This window comes from Protopterus annectens, chromosome 1.part0, assembly GCF_019279795.1.
Source record: "Protopterus annectens isolate FY-2018-M chromosome 1.part0, PAN1.0, whole genome shotgun sequence".
NCBI lineage: Eukaryota > Metazoa > Chordata > Ceratodontiformes > Protopteridae > Protopterus > Protopterus annectens.
This window is the reverse complement of record NC_056725.1, coordinates 554,468,311-554,489,518: the sequence shown is the minus strand read 5'-3', so window position 1 is coordinate 554,489,518 and position 21,208 is coordinate 554,468,311. Positions and strand designations below refer to the sequence as shown.

General features: G+C 39.3%; 1 protein-coding gene across 1 annotated transcript in view; it reads right to left on the bottom strand.

Moving 5' to 3' along the window:
* CENPF (centromere protein F) overlaps positions 1-21,208 on the bottom strand; it is a 1,545,100-nt gene that overhangs the window by 644,317 nt on the left and 879,575 nt on the right. Inside the window, exon 13 of the mRNA XM_044061312.1 lies at positions 1,902-7,745. Within this exon, the coding sequence (XP_043917247.1) occupies positions 1,902-7,745 (5,844 nt within the window). The remainder of the gene's footprint in view (positions 1-1,901; positions 7,746-21,208) is intronic.

Sequence of the window (21,208 nt, the reverse complement as noted above, 5' to 3'; positions counted from 1 at the left end):
CATTCCTGAGCCCACCACAAAAATACTCTTTGAAGGCAAGGTATTATTTGAATGACAGTGTCTAAATCCTGGCAGTGCTGTGTCCATACATTTTTGAGATACCATTGTAACTTCCTCATATGCAGTTTGGCATTGGGAAGCACCAGAATACAAGATGCCATGAACCCTAATGCTTGAAGGACTGTCTCTGCAGTCCGGACTGATGAGATAGTTGATGGAAGTAAAGTGACAGACTCTGTTGATTGTCAGAAAGCACATGTCTTGAGAGGGTACTAGACTGGACTTTGCACTGCTATAAGATATTCCAGATGCTGTAGAAGGTCTTCAGAATCAGGCAGTCGTCTAAATAAGGATAGATTTGAAGTCCTTGTAGCCTGAAGTAAGCTATCACTGGAGCCAGAACCTTTGTGAATACCAGAGAACTGATAATGAGAATCTCCAGCTTGAAACTACTTCCTGTAACTTAGCCTGATATGCACATGAAGGTAAGCGTCCTTGAGATCTAAAGTTACCATCCAGTGATCTTTGCCCAGCAGGGTAAAAGCTGTTGTAACGTCAACATCTTGAACTTACTAGGAACATGCGAGAATAAAATCCTAGGCCCCTTTCTGACACAGGGACTGGTAGAATGATGTCCAACACCCAACTGTCTTGAGTAATAAATCCCAATTTTGAAAAGAGACAGTTGTCCTTCCAAAGCGAGGCTGCCAGACGAGAATCTACTGGCAGTTGAAAAGGCAGGTCATTGGGTCTGTTGCCCTCACACTGAAGTCTGAGCTTCTAGGCCCCCTGTTCTAGGCCTAAAGACCCTGGAGCCTGCCTGTCCACCCCTTAGCAGGCCAATTCTTACTAAACCCGGTGGCTGTACCTGCAAAATTGTCTTAACATGCTCAAATTTTGATTTTGATCTCAGGCATGCCATGCCTGAAGAGAAACAGTAGTGTGGCAGCCACCGGAGGAGGCCTGCACAGCATCAAAACCACATTGCAAGGAGATAATTTTGATATTTCAGCATGTGTGAAACTGACAATCGCTCTCTCATGGCTAGAGTGGAAGAAGAACCACAAGGAGGCCACACCTTTAGGCCCCTGAGAAACAGTTTCTGGGTCACCCTAGTACCTATCAGTTTTAACAGGAGCAGGAGGCAAAGAATCAGGTTCAGGGAAGCCTCTGCAAAACATCTAATTCCTAAAGCCTCTTCCTGAATCAGAGTCTCTGAAAAAAAAAAAAATCCAGGGAGAAGCGAGAAGGAGTGGCATCATCCACATCAGAATCAGAATAATGAGGATACTCCTCTTCCAAGAGAAGAGAAGATTCAAGCCCCTGAACCCCCTTCAAAACTGTCAAACTCTGGTGCCACTCTAGGCCTCTTATCAGGAGGGCCCATAGAACCTCTAATCATAGTAATCAAATCTTCTGCCATTTTCTAAGCATATGTTTCATAGAACAGAAAAGAGAGGAAGAAGGAGAGGAGAAGGAAGAAGTTGCCTGCCTCCTCTAAAAAAAAGAAAACAGAAGGAGAGGCTCTAACTACTTTGGGAAGAGGGGAGAGAGGAAGAATAGTTACCTGAGAGCCTGGCCTGCCTCCCCCCTGAGGGTACATCCTGTAACAGTTAAAGTTTCCTTCCGAGACTCTATATAGAAACTCCTCCTGCAAAAACCTCTGGCTCACTGAGCATCAAAGAAAACCGACGTCCGACTGCCGGTTCATCAACCCTAGGCCAGAGAAGTTCAAACCTCAAACCCCCCCCCCCCCCAAAATAACTAAGCAAGTATTATTTAGTTCAGAATTTTTACAGTGCAAAAAGCTAGTGCATCATCTCAATAATGAAAAGCTAATATCTTAAATTAAAACAAATAGTACATTGAGAAACATTCCTCAAAATGCATACTATCCATACCTTTGCCTCAAGAGCAGAAGTTTGTGATTTTGCCATTTCCAGCTGTTCCTCTAAGTCTTTCAAAGAATTTTCAAGGCCTGTAATGGTGGCCTGCAGAGTAGCATTATTCTGTGTTAGTGCTAGTGTCTGCTGATCTTTCTCAGCATGCACTAACTGCATGCTGCCTTTCTCCTTCTCCCAGCAATCTCTTTCCTCTTTCAGGGAAGACAGCTCCTGCAGAATCAGTTCTTTCAATTGCTTTTCCTCAGTAATTTGAACTTCCGTCTTTTTCTTTTCTTGAAGTAATTGCTCTTTACTTATCTGAACTTCATGAAGAAGGTTCACTTTTGCTGACTGCAGTTCAGCATTCCTTGTTTCTGACTCTTGAAGCTGCTCGGACAGTTCTGCTTTTTCCTTCTCTAAGCACGTAGTTTTATTAAGCCAGTCCTGCTCCTTCATCTTCCAGGTTTCTAGCTCGGTTCTGCAAATGTTTAATTTGTCATTGATGTCTTTTAATTCTAGCTGTAGCTGCTTACAAGAATTTTCAGATTCCTGTACTAATTTGTTCTTCTCCTTTACACTTTGCTGCAGTTCATCAACAACTTGTGAAGATGACTTCTTAATTTCTGCTATTTCTTCTTGCTTCTGATTCAGCTGTTTATCTAGCCCTTCCTTTTCTAACTTGAGAACGCTAAAACCCATTTGCAAAGTTTCAATTTCCTTTGACAACCTTTCATGCTGCTGTTCTGCTTCTGACTGAACGGTTTTAGTGTTTAAAACCATTTCTTCCTGACGTTCTTTGGATAGCTGCAACTGCTTTTTCAGTCTTTCAGTTTCATCCTCCAGAGAAGTCATCTTCTCCTCAGTCAACTTCAGTGATAACTGTAGTTCAGCATGGCTTTGTTCAGATTCTCGAAGTTGTTGAGATAACTTTGCATTTTCGTTTTCTAAGCATACAGTTTTACTAAGCCAGTCCCGTTCTTTTGTTTTCCATGATTCTAATTCAGTGTTGCAAACATTTAATTTTTCACCGATGTCTTTTAATTCATGCTGCAGTTGCTTAGAAGAATTTTCAAATTGTTGTGACTCTTCGTTTTTTGCCTTTACAATTTGTTCCAATTCGTTGGTAAGACGGGAACATGACATCTTTAGTTCAGCTATTTCCTCCTGCTTTTGGTGCAACAAAGTTTCTAGGTCTTTTTTCTTTAACACGAATCCTTCACAATCAGTCTGCAAAGCTTCAATTTCCTTTAACAACTTCTCTTGCTCAGTTGCCAGCTGCTCTGCATCTGACTGGACAGTTTTTATCTTGAGAACCATTTCTTCTAGGTGTTCTTTGGAGAGCTGCAACTCATTCTTTACTTTTTCAGTTTCCTCTTGCAGGCACTCTACCTGTTTTTCACTCAAGTTCAATGAAGACTGCAGTTCAGCATTCTTTCTTTCAGAATCTCGAAGCTGTTCTGATAACTCTGTTTTTTCCTTTTCTATGCATGATAATTCAGCAATCCACTCTTGCTGCTTTGTCCCCCAAGAGTCTAACTCGGCATCGCAAATCTTTTGCTTTTCATTAGCATCTTTTAATTCTAACTGTGTCTGCTTAAAACTGTTTTCTAATTCTTGCAGCATTTTAGTCTTTACGATCTCATTTTGTTCAAGTTCGCTAGCAAGATGAGAACAGGACGCTTGGATTTCTTTCATCTCTTCTTTTTTCTGTTGCAACTCTTTGCATAAATCTTCTTTCTCAAGCTTAAGAGCACTGTGTTCCATTGTCAAAGTCTCAAAGTCCAGAGAAATCATTTCGTGTTTCTTTGCTTGCTGGTCTGCCTCTGATTGAAGAGTACTTGCTTTAAGACACATTCCTTCTAAATTTTCCTTGGACAGCTGCAACGCCTCTTCAAGGAGTTTAATCTGATCTTGGAGAGACTGCACTTGTCCTTCAGTCATCCTTAATGATGACTGCAGTTCTGTATTTTTTCCTTTCAATTCTTGCAGTTGTTGAGCGAGTTCTTCCTTGTCTTTTTCTAAACAAGACACTTTACTAATCCATTCTTGCTCTTTTGATGCCCACGTTTCCAGTTCTGCTTTACAGATCTTTAGTTTTTCACTAACCGTGCTTAATTCGAGCTGTGATTTCTTAAATGAATTTTCACATTCTTCTAGTTTAACATTTATCTTTTCTGTCTGCTCCAGCTGGCAGGCGAGTTGAGAACAAGATAGTTTCATTTCTATCATCTCTTCTTGCTTTTGTTGGAATTCTTTGTTTAGTTCCTCTTTTTCTAGCTTGAGAGAATTATGTTCTAGCTGCAGTGCGAGCATCTCCTTTTGGCTTTGTTGTAATTCTTTGTTTAACTCCTCTTTTTCTAGTTTAAGAGAATTATGCACCAACTGCAACGCCTCTAAATCCATACACAAGTTTTCACGTTTTAGTGCATTCTGTTCAACATCCGAGTCTGTGGTTTTGGTCTGAATGATGTCTTCTATTTTTTTTCTGGCCACCTGCAATTCCTTCTCCAGATTTTCTGTTTGGTTTTGAAGACTATCTACTTGTGCTTTGGTTACATTAAATGTAAGCTGCAATTCTCCATTACGCGCTTCTAGTTCTTCAACCTGCTTGGAGAGCTGGGCCTTTTCATTTTCTGAGCACAATTCTTTACTAATCCAGTTCTGTTCTTTTATCACCCATGATTCCAGCTCGGCACAGGAAGCATTTAATTTTTCTTTGGCATCTTCCAATTCCAATTGCAACTGCCGAAGTGAATTTTCATTTTCTTGTAACATTTCAGCCTTCACTTCCTTAGACTGCTTCAGTTCATTTTCAAGATGGGAATGCTGCATATGAATTACCGCCAGCTCCTCCTGTTTCTTCTGCAACTGAGTAACCAGCTCCTCTCTCTCAATTTTGGCAGCATTAAGTGCCATCTGCACAGACTTCAGTTTCTCAGATAACTTTTCATTCTCATTTATCTGCTCTTCTGCTGCTTCTTTGGCAGTTTCTGCCTGAAGAATTAACATTTCCAAGTTTTCCTCTGACATCTGCACTTCTCTTTCCAGTCTTTCAATTTTGTCCTGAAGGGAATCTACTTTTCTCTCACTCACCCTTAATGCTGAATGCAAGTCGACACTCTTTTGTTCAGCCTCCAGAAGCAGCTCAGATAGCTGTACATTTTTCTGTTCTGTAAGAGATATTTTATTTAGCCAATCCTGCTCTTTTCTTCCCCACATTTCCAAATCAGCATAACACATTTTAAGTTTTTCATTTGCTTCATTTAGCTCTAATTGTACCTGCACAATGTTATTTTTAGATTTGCATACCGTGTCAGTCTTTTCTTCTTTATGCTCTTGGAAGTCATTACTTACACAAGAGCACAATATGTGTAATTCCGATACTTCCTCTAGTTTCTGCTGCAATTTTTTTTCTGTGTCTTGTTTCTCTAATCTGACAGCATTAAGCTCTGCCTCCATTGCAGCTACTTTTTCGGACAACTTGCTCTGTTCTGTTGCCTGGTCTACTACTTTTGCAGTTTCTGCCTGAAGGATCATACCATCTAGATTATTTTCAGACAATTGCAGTTTTCTTTCAAGCTTTTCAGTTTGGCTTCCATGAGCATCAGTTTTTAACATTTCTAGCAAATCAGCATTTTCTGTTTCAGACTCCTGAAGTTGTTGGGTCAACTGAATCTTCTCTCGTTCTAAACATGTTAACTTACTTAGCCAGTCCTGCTCCTTTGCCTCCCAAGTCGTCAATTCAGCATTACAAATAGTTAATTTTTCACTAACATCTTCTAATTCTAAATTCAGCTTTTGAAAAGAATTTTCATATTCTTGTGCACGTTCTTCTACTAGTGACTTGACAGTTTCTGCTTGAAGAATCATTCCTTCTAGGTTTTCTTGAGACAGCTGCAGTTCCCTTTCAAGTTTTTCAATTTTGTCTTGGTGGGCATCTACTGTTCTTTCACTAGCTTTTAATGTTGCCTGAAGTTCAGCATTTTCTTTTTCAGCATCCTGAAGTTGTTCAGATAACTGAAGTTTCTCATTTCGTATGCATGACAGCTTACTAAGCCAGTCCTCTTCCTTTGACTCCCAGGCTTTCAGCTCAGCACTGCAAATATTTAATTTGTTGTTCATATCTTCTAATTCCAAATGCAGCCGTGTCATACAATTCTCATGCTCTTGAGCCATTTCAGTTTTATGAATTTCAGCTTGCTCCAGTGCTAAAGTGAGATTAGTGAAGGACATCTGAATTCCTGCGAAATCCTCTTGCTTCTGCTGTAATTCTTTCTGCAAACATTCTTTTTCCAGTTTTAAAGTATCAAGCTCCATCTCTAAAGCTTTGATTTTGCTGTACGCATCTTCATGGCAAATGTCTTGTTCATCTGCTTTAATTACACCATCTAAACATTCTTTGGAAGCTTTCAACTCCTTTTCCAGGCTTTTAACTTTATTCTGTAGAGATTCTGCTCTTTTCTCACTTGCCTTTAATTTTTCACTTGTATGATGGCTTCGTTTCTGGTCTGCTTCTATGCGAACTTTCAACTTTTCGATACCACTTCGGAGTTGAGTCATCTCCTCCTGGGCAGAATTCAGCTGAGCTGCTATTTCTCCTTTCTCAAATAATGACGATTCTAACAACTGCGATAGCTTTGCTTTTTCCAGATCTGCAGCAGTCAACTTACACTGTAAAGCATCCACATCTTTTAAAAGTAGCATTTTGTCCTCATTTAATTGATTTAACTGTTGCTGTATTTCTTCTTTTTGGGCTGTAATCTGAACAGCATCATCATCTAGCTTTTTTAGAGCTTTAAGCAAATTATCCTTTTCATTTGACAAGTTTTCTTTATCACACATTGAGATCTCTAAAAGTTTTGCTTGTTTTTTAACTTCAGCTTCAAGCACATCAGTGAAACTACTGTAATTTTCTTTATTTACTTCAAGCTCCTGAAGTTTGACCTTCAGACTTTGATGCGATTGCTCTAACTCCTGTTTGTCTTCCACTAAAGTGGAAAGCTCCTCAGTGAGCTGATTTCTTAGCTCCTTAATTGCAGCTAGTTCATCGTGCAACCCAGAGATAGTTTTTAGATTATTTTGCGCTTCATTTTCCAAATTACATTTAGCTGAAAAAAGCTCTTCAAAGTCAGCTTCAAATGATAAAAAGTGTTTCTCCAAGTTTTCTTTTTCAGATTTTGTTCTTTTGAATTCATTTTCCTTTTCAAGAAATTTTTCTTTCCATTGGTTTGTGTCAGCTTCCAGATGATGCAATGCATTTGTCATATCAGCTACCTCAGCCTTATATTTCTCTTGTTCTAATGATACCATTTCAAGTAGATTTTGAAGGTGTTTCACTTTTTCAGAAAGTTCACTATTCTCAAGGATAAGTTTATTACTTAAATGTGACGTTTCAGTTTCAGTATTCAGCAGAGTTTCTTCCAATTCAGCGCATGACTTCGATTCAGATGATGGTTTTAGCTGCTGTTCTAATCCAGAATTCAAACCAAGGATGATTTTATCACTGTAATTTACATTACTGTCAACATGCAGGTCTTGATTTATATTATGTTCTGCAAGAAGCTGATCATTTGCAACAACTGATTGTAATTTTGCCTTATCGGGCACTACAGTCCCTACACTTTGATCAATACATCCTACATTTTGAACAATTTTATTTGCTGCTTCTTTACTTTCTTCCCTTGTAATAGTAATCTCTAGGTGTCCTGTATTACTCAGTCTGGAAATCTCTCCTAATTTTTCAATGCCAGAATCTTCGTGCATAAGCTCCTTTAGAAGGTAAGACACATCAACAGATAGTTCAGATGGTGTTTCGACAGAACTGGAAAGCACTTTCTGAAGGTCAACTGCTTCAAGATGGCCCTTGAAATACACAAGAAAATTAAAACTTTTTAAAATTTTTGTCTGCAAATTAAACGCATTCAAAACTACTTTGGCATCACATAAAACAGGAAAGTATAAAATGGAAAGAAAAGCATTTCTGATTCCTACAGTTTTGGTAATCTAAAATGGACTGCTGGCAATGTCATGCAATAATTTGCCATATGTTCACATTTCTACCTGGATCCCTTAAAATTATCAACCACTGATTTATAACTAATAATCTTGCTGCTCCTGCACCTCTTCCCCTTGGTCAGGGTTAGAATTCTGGAACATCTGAGAGATATCCGCAATTCTAATTTACTTAGCCCTGTAGCCAAACATTTTTTGGAAATTCATGAGGGAAAGATTGATAGTTTAAAATATGGAGTTTTAGGGAGACCGTTTGTTTGTAGTGGTGATAATATCACTAATAAACTTTTAGAGTTAGAGACAAGGATGATTCTTAAGTTTAATACTTTAAAGCCTCATGGTTTAAACTTAGAATTGGGCACATGATGGAGTTGGGAAATAAATATTTTGAAATATTTTGAAATATTTTGAAACAATATGAATATTATAAACTTTTATTAAAGAATGTTATAAATGATTTATATATGATGTATGAAAGCATTATATGTGTATTTATATAATAGTTGATGATGTTAAGTTGTTATTTACAAGGTCACTTTAAATAGAATTTCAGTGTATTAATTTAATTAAATTATTGCTTAATTAATTGTTTGAACATTTACTATAAAAGCTGACAGTGTGCAGTGAATAATTGTGATCCTTGAAGGCGAACTGCCGAGGTACCAGATCTTAAAATAAAGTGAAGAAAGGCATTGGCTGTTTGGTGTGTTGCTGCTAACTTTTTTGCTGTTGCTGTGTTATCCTACTGTTTAGTTTACACAGAAACTTGCATATTAACCATCATGTCTAAAAATGATTGCAACTCTCACTGCACTATTTTACAGTATTTATTACAATTCTGTTTTACCTGTGTTTGCATTCAATATTTTTTTTATATGGAGCGTTGATCCTCAGACATTCACAGAAAAGGAGTTACTTAGTAGACCCAGATGGCCTATCCCAGTAAACAAATGGCAATAAATAAGTGGGAAATAGGTCCATGTAACCTTATTAAAGCTCATACTTCTAATTATTACTAAAGCTCATACTCCTAATTATAACATGGTATCCTGCCATTGCAGTTCACAGTGGCATTCAGGTCGACACATACATATTTTAAGTGATTCTGCAGGGACAGGCTGCAAAAGCAAGTGTGGCAATTACTTAAAAACATACTGATAATTTTAACACCATCTGGTAGACTATCTGCAGCAGACAGTATGCAATGCACTTAAAGTTGCTAAGCAGAAGCAGACCTAAACTACAATGCACCAACTATGTCAACAGACTCTTTTCTGTTACAAGTAAACAATTGTTAAAAAGGACCATGAAAACCCTGGACTGCACAAATGAATTAGATATGCTAAGGTAACCTGGGTAAAAACGAACACAGAAAATGCTTATTGTTGTCCTTATATGCAAGCCTTCTGAATCAGTCAGGTGCCAGAAGAAATGTCTCTGACCCAAGTGACAGAGGTGATAGTAAGCAATGTACATTTTTTTTAATCAAAGCAATTGTTATAAATAAGCTGAAATGTATCTGACTTAAGAATAAACAAGACTTTGATGATGAAAATGGTTATCCTATATGGAATGTGTTATTCCATTTTGGATAATGGTGATAAGCCTTCCAAGATCTGTTAAATTCAAGGTATGATGTGTTGTTGCTCTACAGATATGGATGCAAAATATTTGTCATTTACTACTACATGATTATTGATACTATTATTGAAAAAAAATAGCTGCCCAGAGTTTTATGACTGTATTACAATTCTAAGTAGACGTTAGAATTTTTTTGTGTGTTATTTATTTTCTATTTGTTACCCAGATAAGTAGGTTGCCCAAAGACCATTTTCAGCCACAACCCAGGCACAAAAGACAAAACATACAACTACACAATATAGGATGTATACAAGCAGAGTTATCCAATACAGTTCTCAACATTATACACAGTGAAATGATGTTTTATATTCATACAGACGAGGATGGTCATTGCAGCGTATAATTACATATATGCAGTAAAATGCTGGAGACACAAATACAGGAACAAGAAGGATAAAAGGTGAAAATTTCTAGTCATTGTCAATAAAACATTTGCATGCTATTGTCAGTGAGAAGCTGCTTAAAAAGGGCGGTTTTAAAAATCTGAGTTTTTTGCCTTTAAGATAAAAGATGGTTCCGTATGGCTGGCCCCAGCGGGGAAAAGGCCCCTTTCACCAAATGTTTTAAAGGGTGAGTTATACAGTGAGGTGTTATCAGGTTGAGAAATTTCTAAGGGAGTAGTTTGGTTATTTGATGGGAAGAAGTCTTTGTGGGGAGCAACAGCCTGAATGCGTCACATGATTATAATCTAATCATATAGCTGTTGTTTCACATTCTTAAAGGAAGATATCGGAATTTTAGAGTCGTGTCTAACAGATGTAGGCAATCAATACCAGATTGTGTTAGTCAAATAGAGACATGGGACTTTGCTCAATTATGATGCATACCACTACAGTACAGGAGAATCCCCAGACCCCCAAAAAAAAGGTAGAACAACAAATCTAAAGCCAACCTCAACTTAAATCTGACACTGATACAAACAGAAAAAATATACATGTGTATTCATCACATTAGCTGATCTTCAAAATGACCCTCAGTAGCGAACAGCGTGTTCCAGACTTCCCTTTAACTTATGCCAGAACCCTTCCTCAGAGATATTTGGATACATCTTCTCTTCAAATCCCCAGTGCTTAATGCCCACTCAAACAGAAAAAAATATGCTTAACTACAGAAAACAGAAACTTGTAATGTTCACACATGAATATTCTTCCACAAGGATCACTGAATGATCCTTCTTCAAACACAGAGGAAAGGATAGATTAAAGAAACCTAACGAAGAAAGCTTCTTGAAGATTAAATGATATAGGAACTATCCAGCCTGTCTGTTGTATTTTAATTTGAGATACCCTCAGCAATACACTGATACTCTAGCAGTATTCATAACAGCAAAATAAACTGGAACGGCAAGAGTCTGACAGACTACCCAAGGGGTCAGAAGTCAGAGTTGTGATGCAAACAGATGAGATCCAAACTATACTACTAAGCAAAAGAATAAGCCAAAGAAAAAAAAAAACAGCTAGACTACCAAGGACAAATACTTGAGACAGCACTGCCATTCCTGCCAGCAGCAGTTAATGGATGTTCAGCTGACTGATGACAATCCAGATGAACTCCATTTAGACAATGTTAGTTTAGTAACTACTATGCTTTCCTTTCTTAACAGCCAAGCAGGCAAACTGTTCAGATTTTCAGAACATGTATCTTTACTTGGATAGTCTAGCAAAAGGCACAGAACATCAAAAGTGTGAAAGATGCATTTCCCTTAAGTTGTGCTCTTAGGTAAGAGAGGCGGGAGGACAAACAATATGAACAAGAGCTCAGACACGACTTATAGAAAAGAGCAAAGATTGTTGATGAGAGTCATTTCATCCTTGTGGAATGTAATACTTCACAATACAAAGTATGCAGCTCAGAATTTTGCCTGGAACTTAACTCATTTACTCAAAGGGAGCTTAGGAGGTTTGCACTGTAACTTCCAGTGGGTGAAGTCTAAGCCTTTTGACAGAATCAAATCATGTCCTCAAATTTCAAAATGCTCATAACTCTGGAACCACAGGGGGATATGAAAGAAGTATAAATGGCAAACTCTTCAGCACAAAGTATTTTTACAGGGGTAGTATTCTTTAGGTTCTAGGTCTTAAACCGAATTTTGTAAGTCTCAGTAAACACAGTAGCTATTACATTTGTAATATTTTGTAAACTTACAACTCGGCAACCACTCAATTTACACACACTGTCACAGTAGCATTTTATTCATCCAGCTGAGACTTTTATAATGCTAAGGAGTTCTGTTATTTGGTTGAGATATTTAGAAAAATGTGAAAATTATATCTATATACATTATCATTAAAAATAACAGTTAATATTTATTTACATGCACTACACAGAGGTAAAATATTAATGCGGTTGGGATTGTCATTGTGCCAGATTTAAGATGAAATCTTAAAATCTTGCACAAATTATTGATGCAAATGTGAACAAGTAATATTTGATGCCTAGAGGCGTCGGTACGAGTTAACTGCAGATGCACCTGGAGGCGTCACTCGGATGTAATGAATTAAGGTCTGATGAATTAGTGGGCTGAATACATATTAGCACATTCATCATGAAATTCAAACAGAAACGTACAGTTATGGGTAAGATATTAATTTTAACAGCAGACAGTCAAATAAATAGCCACTGTAACAGTCAAATTATAACATCACAGTTTTACTTTACTTACCACTGTCTTATTTTAAAGAGCTCCCAATTCCTTGTGTAAGCTTACAATGGTACACTGTTTCTGGACATGAAAGCTAGATACTTGCCATAATTATAAACTTGGATTGGTAGTTCTGTTTACCATTAGAACTATGACCAACAGAACTTGCCAGGCCTGCTGGGGTCAGAGGAAAAAATTCATGCAAGCTTAGCAAGCCTCTGTAGTTTAACCACAAAGCTGTGCTGTCAAGGACTCCTCACTAGATGACAAAAGTCAATGCCAGGCGAAGTACAACTTCAATACCAAGGAATACACAAGGTCACAAGCTCTGCGAGGACTATGCCGGAGGGGAGAGAAAGCAAGCTTGGTAAAGACAATGCAACTATCAATCCAGATCTACTGTTATGTCAAGTACGCAACATTCATATGCAAAGACTGAAATTCCATTCTCTCTACCACTATGATAGAAACCTAAGCTAAACCTCTTGGGTAGATCATGGAAGAGTGCCCTGAAGAACAGTAGCTCCAAAAGACGACTTGATTACATATCCCTTGCAATGTTTTGCAAAAGTGTTTAGTACCCATATAAGCTGCTACAAAAATATCAATAGATCCAAACCTTATACAATCACATTACCTAGAGTCTAGACAGTGATAGTTAAAGATCTTTCTGCCCAGAAACTTCTTGAAATATGAAACAAATAAAATCACTATGAAATACTTCAGTTTTGTCCAAAGAAAGTCTCAGCTTATCATGATCATCCATGGCCTGCTACAGGTTTTCTTCCTTACTGGAATGGTTTGAGAAAACTGGCAATTTAGTGGACTAATTTAAATTAGTTATGGTAACAAACTTGAGAATGCAAGAGGGACTGCTCCTCATAACCACGCTGTGTTTGTGGAATACTATGCAAGGAGGATTAATCAACAAGGCTTGAATTCCTCATTCTTTGAACAGAAGCGACTACACTTAAAACAGGTTCTTCTAAGACAGAATACTCAGACCTGCTTGAAAATGCAAGTTCAAAAGGAGTCTTAGTTAAACTTTATATATATATATATACATATATATATATATATATATATATATATATATATATATGTATGTATATATATAAATATATATATATATACATACACACACACACACACCATATACACTATACATATTCTATTATATATATATATATATATATATATATATATATATATATATATATATATATATATATATACATACACACACACATATATATCTATATATATATATATATATATATATATATATATATATATATATATATATTTTGACATTTGTTGACCGGGTTGGTCCATCTGGGCTGAGGCCCCTTTTCAGTGGAGACCTGGGGAGAAAAGCTCCAGAGTTACAAAATATATGCAAGTTACAAGAATAAAAACATTTGCAAATACACAAAAAAAAACTAACAATGTAAAACAAGTATACAATGATAATACTGATTACAGAGTATATACATTGTTGGCTAGCTAGGTATATAAGGTAGGTAGTCCAGGAGAGATTGAATTTAAAGTACAGAGAGAGGAAGCTAGTAAGGAGTGATTTGGTAGCAGTGAAGGAGAGATAAGAGTGCCCACAGTAGTTGTTGACCATTCTACTGGTGAGGAGATAGATATAGCAAAAGGACAGTTAGGGGTAGGAGTAGGGAAAGGGTGTAGTGGGGAAGAAGGGAGGGTGAGTTTGGAAGGAGGTAGCGTTAGGTACTAGTAGGAGAAAGAGAAGTGAGAGACTGGGCTGGAGAGGTGGGTTAGTTGGGGGGCTGAGAACAGAGGCAGAGTTTATTTAAGCCAAGGTGATTTCTCAGTCTTTTTAAATGGAAGTCTGGATGTAGTGTTACGTATGTCTAATGGGAGTTTATTCCAGTGTTTGGCAGGGTAATAGCTGTACAGGTTTTTGCCTATGTTGAGTTTGGTTATTATCCGAAAGTGTTGGTCAGAGCTCCGGAGTGATCTAGGTTGGGGTGTAGGATGAGATGATGGGTGATATTGCGGGGCAGAATGTGGGGTGGTATAGAATGGAATGGATTATTTGGAGTTAGGAGAGAGTAAGGTTGTGAGGGAGCTCTAACCATTTCAGTTTTTGTGGAGCAGGACAGTGGTAAGAGGAGTAGGGAAGTTCAGCGGCAACTTTTGCTACTTTGTTAAAGGTGGATTCAAGTTTGGTCGTAAGAGAGGTCTGCAGGTTGGTGAGAATCTGAGAGCCATAGAGAAGGATTGGAAAAAGGTAGGCATGTGATACAGCAATTTCTGCTTGTGGGGAGAGAAAAGTTTTGTTTCTGTAAAGAAGGCAGAGTTTTTGGTGGGTTTTCTTGATAAGTACATGCTGGTCAAATTTTAGCTGGCCGTCAATGATGACCCCAAGTAGTTTAGTGTGATTATCCACCATAATGGGTATGTTGTTGTGGGAGGAGATGGAGAAGTTTGGTTTCAGGTGGGTCATTGTTTTTGGAAGAAAGAGGAGGAGTTTGGTCTTTTTTGGGTTTAGGATTAGATGGTTTTGGTTGAGCCAGGTCTCAACAGACAAGGATTCCTGAGTTTTGGACTGGAGTAAGGGAAGTGCGTCTGCAATAGTGATGACTGTAGAGTAATCAGCATATTGCATTAGGGATGAGTGAGGAGTATAGCTAGATAACTGAAAATGTTGAAAAGCAGTGGTTCTAGGATTGATCCTTGGGGAATTCCCATCAGTACTGGAAGTTCTGGGGAGATAGCCGAATCCCATTTGATGGACTGGGAGCAGTTACTAAGATAACTAGCAAACCAGAGGATAGGGTTTAGGTGAGAGAGTTTCTCTAAGAGTAATGGGTGGTGGACAGTATCAAATGCTTTTGATAGGTCAAGAAAAAGACAGGATGCAAGTTTATTTTGTTCCCTAGCTTAAGCAATAATATTTATCAAAGAGATGAGAGCTGTAGAAATTCTATGGCCAGGACGGAAACAGTGTTGGGTGGGGGTAATTAAGTCGTCTTGGGTGAGGTGCTGGAGAATTTGCGTACACACTTTTCCAGGATCTTGGACAGGGGAGACAGTATTGCGATAGGCCTATAGTTTACCGCCCTTGTGGATAGGTATAGTGTAAAACCTTTTCCAGATGACTGGGACTGTAGCTTCAGTAATATATCTGTTTATGAGGATAGTGATGGTTAGGGCTATGGAGTTAGCATCTAGTTTTAGAAAAAGTGGAGGGAGACCATCTATGGAGGGAGAGCAAGGTTTTAGCTTAAGGAGCAGTGATTTTTATGCAACAGGTAGATACTGTTTGAAGGTTGAAAGTCGGTGAGGGGGTTAGGGTGATTAAGGGGGGAGGCAGGAGGGGTGGTGTTGGAGTGGTTCAATAAGTTTGCCAATGGACTCTATGAAGAGTTGAAGTTAGTAGCAGTCTGGACAGGAGTAAGTGTGGGGGGGGGTTTGGGTGGGGGTGGATGGGTTTTCCTAGATGTAGGATATTGTTTATAATATGCCAGGATTTTTTGGGGTTGTAAAGGTGTGACTTAGGGGGGTTAGTATAGTAATTATTTTGGTCATCTTTGTTTGATTTCTTAGCCTGGTTACAAAGTTGTCTGTATTGTTGTAGGTGAATGGGCAGTTTGGTTTTGATCCAGAGTTTCCATTGAGTGTCTCTCTGTGCCATTAGTGAAAGAGTGGAGGGAGTAAGCCAGGGAGACGCAGTAGATTTAATCCTGATCTTACGCAAGGATGACAGGGTGTTTAAAATGCTGAGAAATGTGTTGTTAAATCCCATGATTGCTTCCTCAAGAGGTAAATGTTTGAGAAAGGTTCAGTCAATAAGGGAGAGCTGATAGTGGAGTTTGTTTGGGTCAAGGTTTTTTACCTTACAACAGGTTTTAAATATGTGGGGTTTGAGGCTGTGTTGGGTAAAGCGGAGAGTGGTCACTAAGGGTATCGGGAAGGGTTTTGGGCAAGTGATATTTGTGAGGATGGGTTACAAGGATCCAATCAAGTATGGAGGAGTGGGTGGTGGATTTGGTGGTGTAGGCTGGAGTTGTGACTAACTGGGAGAAACCATGTAGGTTTATGAAGGTAGTGGGGGATATGGTTGTGAGCGTGGACCAGTTGATACTGACATCGCCCATTATAATAGTCTCACTTTGGAGGTCTGAGGCAAGTGTGGAAAGTAAATTTTCAAGTACAGTCAGGTTGTCACGGGGTGGGATGTAGACGGCAGCTATGTATAGAGCGTTGTGAGGGTTTATTCTGTAGTTGGCGAGAAGGAGTAAGGCAGGGGAATTGGGGGGGGGTATCGGAGTAAGTGTGAGGTTATCTCTGTACAGGATTGCAACACCACCTCCTTTTCTTTTTGTTCTGTCTAGTCGTAGGATGTTATAACCAGGAGGGAGCAAGTCCCTATCGGGGATGTGAGGTTTTAACCAAGTCTCACTAAGGGTTATTATATCTGGAGAGTGGTGTGAGCTCCAGGAATGGAAGTCAGTAATTTTATTTACTATGCTTCTCAGGTTGATAGAGTAAAAGGATATGTGTTTTGGTGGGATATTATGGTTAGGGGTGGTGGCAATATCATTCCCTATCACATTGCCAAAGTTTCAAAACTCCGAAGACCATATGTCAGAAGTTTTGAAACTCTGAAAACTGTCTATTGGGATTGCTGTATAGGGTGGAACCTGGGATTTGCAGTTTTCCTCACTATAGTGCGATCCTGGAGTTGGTATATTTACATAGCGGGGGGTTTGGGGGTGCAACCCCCCCTACAAAAACATACAGGCAAGTATGCCCCCCCCCTTTTTTTCCCGGATGTGATAGGATCCATATTTTAAATATATATATATAAAATTTTCAGGTGTTACACATCTTAGATCAGTATTGGATTTTACCAGCTTTTAGGGAAGCCAATGAGACATATGGCTCTCAATTGAAAATTTCATATAGTCAGTGAATAAACCTTAACAGATGAGCAGGTCCTGAGGTGAAATATTAAAAAAATAAAAAATACACAGCTGGAACTGCAGCTATACAGGAAAAAAATGTCCTGGTTCAAAGCCTAAATGGAAAAATACTTCCACCTATGTCCTTACTAGTGCCAGCTTGCTATGTAGAAGAAATTAATTAGTATACTTTATCTGGGTATGTAGGGTCCATGGCCATCATCAAAATTAGTTAGGCATAGGAAATGAAGGTCCAGGTAAGGCTCGTCAGACAGGTGAGAGAGTAGTGCCCTAAATGGCTTCAAACAGAGTCCTGTACACAAGATGAGGCCAAAAGAAAATACAAAGATGGCTTTGGCCTTGAACACCTTGGTTATCTCCAGGAATCTGGCAATGGAGAAGTACAGAGGAGATCTGGAGACTACTACTGGAAAAATGTATCCCTGGACAAACTCCTGAAGGGAGAAATAACACAAAAAAAGGGGTTGCACATAAAGGATGCAAAGTGGTCATGGCAAAATCTTCCAAATGTTATGGATACGTTAAATGACTCACTAGTTCACCATCAGTATACAGTTGCTAAACCTGTTTGCTATAGAACTAGCTTGTGTTGGGATTAACTGTCAATTAGAAAGTAATTGGTTGCAAAGGTCAACTCCCAAACTCATATTTCCTGAAACAGTTACTAGGAATGACCCTCCCCCCCCGCCTCCTGATATCCCAAACCATTGCTGTGTTGCTAGTGTGGATGTCAATTGCACCTGAAGGGCGGGAGTCTTGTAACAGTTGCAAGGTAGGAAGGAATGATTTCCAAAATACTTGCATTCATTGATGCACCTGTTTGAAACCAAGTCCCTTGGACTCTCCTGCACTTCTATTTCCATAAGTAGAATTAGATGTAAAAGGTAGCTTTCTGTATTTTGAACCCAGTCTGGAGCCTCAGTGCTGTAGTTCATTGACAGTTGTGGCAGAACTGTGATATACCGTTAGATTTGAGCCTCGTCATTTATTAGAGCATTACTGGTAATTCTGCATAGTCTGGTGTCTTAGTCTGTGGTGGGATTGCAGTAGTGGCAGTATTGTGAATTCTATTCCAGGATTTGTGCTTCAGTACTTTTTACAGCTGTATATACCTGCTTAAAGATGCATTCCAGTGCCTTTCCATTTACCTCACTACTGTCACCCCTCCTTCTTTGAGTCTGCCCCAGCCCCCACATAAAATGTTTCTGAAATTCTAAACATAGGACAAGAGCTCCAGTTTGGATTTTTCTCAACCCTCCTACCCTTCCTCTTGTTTTGGTTTTAAAAGGCTGTGTTTTGGGAGGTCAGATTACTATAAAGGGCAGAAGCCAATGTTCATTTCTTCTCTCTTTCATTGCTATCATCTGTTGCTTAACCTATTTAAGTACTTTCCCACCATTTTCCATGAATCTGTAACACTAAAATGCCCTTCTAGCAAACCAGTACTGTACTTGAGTAAATAGAAAGTTATGTCCTTACCATAACTTGGCATCTGTGTTGCCCACCTTCATTCCTCCTCACGACAGGGCCTCTGATCCAAACCTCAGATCCGGCTCAGCCACATCTTCCAGACATAGATCAGACTCTCAAGCTCCTCCCGCTACCCATAATACACCACACCTACCAAAGCACCTCAGATCGAGTTTGCTGAACCATCACTCAATCAAGAAAAAGTACAGTTTTGTACCTACCATAAATGTAGATGTTCGAAGATCCACATTGCTGCAGTCATAACGTATGGGTAGTCCGCTGTCCTCGGTCGGCCCGAATACCAAAGTATTAGGCTGACGTCGGTCATGGGCGCTCAGATCTGACGTCAGAGCGTCAAGGTATTAAAGCGCATGACCGACATCATTTCCTCAGTCTTTTCTTGCCCCAGATGTCAGAAGGCCCTAAAAATAAAGGCCACAGCCAAAAATAGAATAACTCCCTAAAACCATGTACAAAAACAGCTACAACCCAAATCATACCACCACTCCAAACTACAGAGGGGAAGGAGGGAGGGTTGACTGCAGCAATGTGGATCTTCGAACATCTACATTTATGGTAGGTACAAAACTGTACTATGTTCTTCATCTCACATTGCTGCAGTCATAACGTATGGGTAGAATCCCAAAGCAGAGGTAAAGGGAGGCTGGCAAAATCATAAAGCATTGGGGGCTGCCAAAATGCCCTGTAAGATTGCAGTGGCAAATCCAGCCCTAGATTTGGAATAAAGAGGAAGATGGTAATGTTTAGAAAAAGTGTGCACTGAACTCCAAGCAGCTGCTTCCAAAATATCTTTAGTAGCTACCCCCCTTAAAAAAGCAGTAGAAGTGGCAGTAGCCTTAGTGGAGTGAGGCCTGATTCCAGCTGGAATCTCCTTACCATGATGAGAATAACAAAAAGCAATACAAAAGCCAATCCACTTAGAAATAGTTTGTTTTGAAACAGGTTTCCCCTGAGAACCCAAAGCAAAAGAAACAAACTGCTGAGACTGTCTGAACCCTTTAGTCTTGCTCAAATAATAACGCAACTGCCTGTGAATATCCAAAGTGTGCAAAACTTTCTCCCCTTTATTTTGGGGATCTGCATAAAAAGTAGGCAAATGAATAGATTGGTTCAAGGCCACATTCGAAACCACTTTAGGCATAAAAGTAGGGTTAGTACGCAGAGATACCCTGTCCTTATGAAAAATTAGAAAGGGTTCAACTGCCATTAGAGCCTGTAATTCAGAAACCCTTCTAGCAGACGTAATGGCCAACAAAAAAGCAGTCTTCCAAGACAAAAACTTTAACTCAGCCGTAGCTGCAGGTTCAAAAGGAGGTAAAGTAAGTTTTTCCAACACAAAATTGAGATCCCAAGCAGGAGTAGGAGCTCTACGCGGGGGTCTTATGTTCTTTGCCCCTCTAAGGAATTGCTTAAACAAAGGATGAGAGAATAATGGTGGATCACAGTCATAGTGAGCAGAAATGGCTGCAGCATGAACTTTTATAGAGGAGAAAGACAAACCTTTGTCCAATAATTCTGTAAGATATTGAAGAAAAACACTCAAATCAGGCCTGGAAACATCAAAGCTCTTTGCTTTGCTCCAAATAAAAAATCTCCTCCATTTATCAGCATAAACTTTCCTTGTACTAGGCCTCCTGGCCTCCAAAATAACATTCAAAACTTGTTGAGGAAGCTGCGACCCTCCAGGTTCTAGAACAGAATATGCCAGGCTGTTAGATGCAGGGACTGAATCCTGACATTGAGGAAATGATTGCCCTCCTGAGTCAAAAGGTGTGGAATCAAAGGCAAAGGGTAAGGAGGTTCCCGTACTAAACTCCTCAGCAGAGGGTACCAGTGCTGTCGAGGCCAGTCTGGAGCTATTAGAATCATGAAGGGCTTGTCTTGTCTGACCTTCAAGAGAACCTTTGGAAGAAGAGGCAGAGGCGGAAAGGCATAGACGTGAAGATTGCTCCAACTGAATGATAGAGCATCCACTTTCCAAGCTGTGGGATGAAACATCTTTGTGCAAAACTTTGGCACCTGGAAATTTAGTGGAGAAGCGAACAGATCTATGTCTGGAGTCCCCCATAACATTGTCAACTGTCGAAATACATGAGGATCCAATTTCCACTCGTGGGGATCCACTATCCGTCTGCTCAAAACATCTGCTAAGGAGTTCTGTGCTCCTGGCAGAAACCTTGCTTGAAGAGTGAGTTGCAAACTGAGAGCAGTCTCCCACAAAATCATAGCTTGCCTGCAAAGAGGGTACGAATGGGTTCCCCCTTGCTTGTTGATGTACCACATGACAGTTGCGTTGTCTGTTTGAATCAACACCTGCCCTGGGAGAAGTAAATCCTTGAAAGCCATCAATGCAAACTGGACTGCTAACATTTCCTTCAAGTTGATATGTAAATGTTGAAGTCTGGCAGGCCACGTGTCTTGAACCCATTTTCCATTGAGGTGTGCTCCCCAGGCCTTGTCCGAGGCATCCGTCGTTAAAATCTGATTCGCCTCTGGTCGGGTCACAGAGAGTCCCTTGTTTAGGTGACATTCCTGAGCCCACCACAAAAATTCCTTTTGAATGCAAGGTATTATCTGAATGA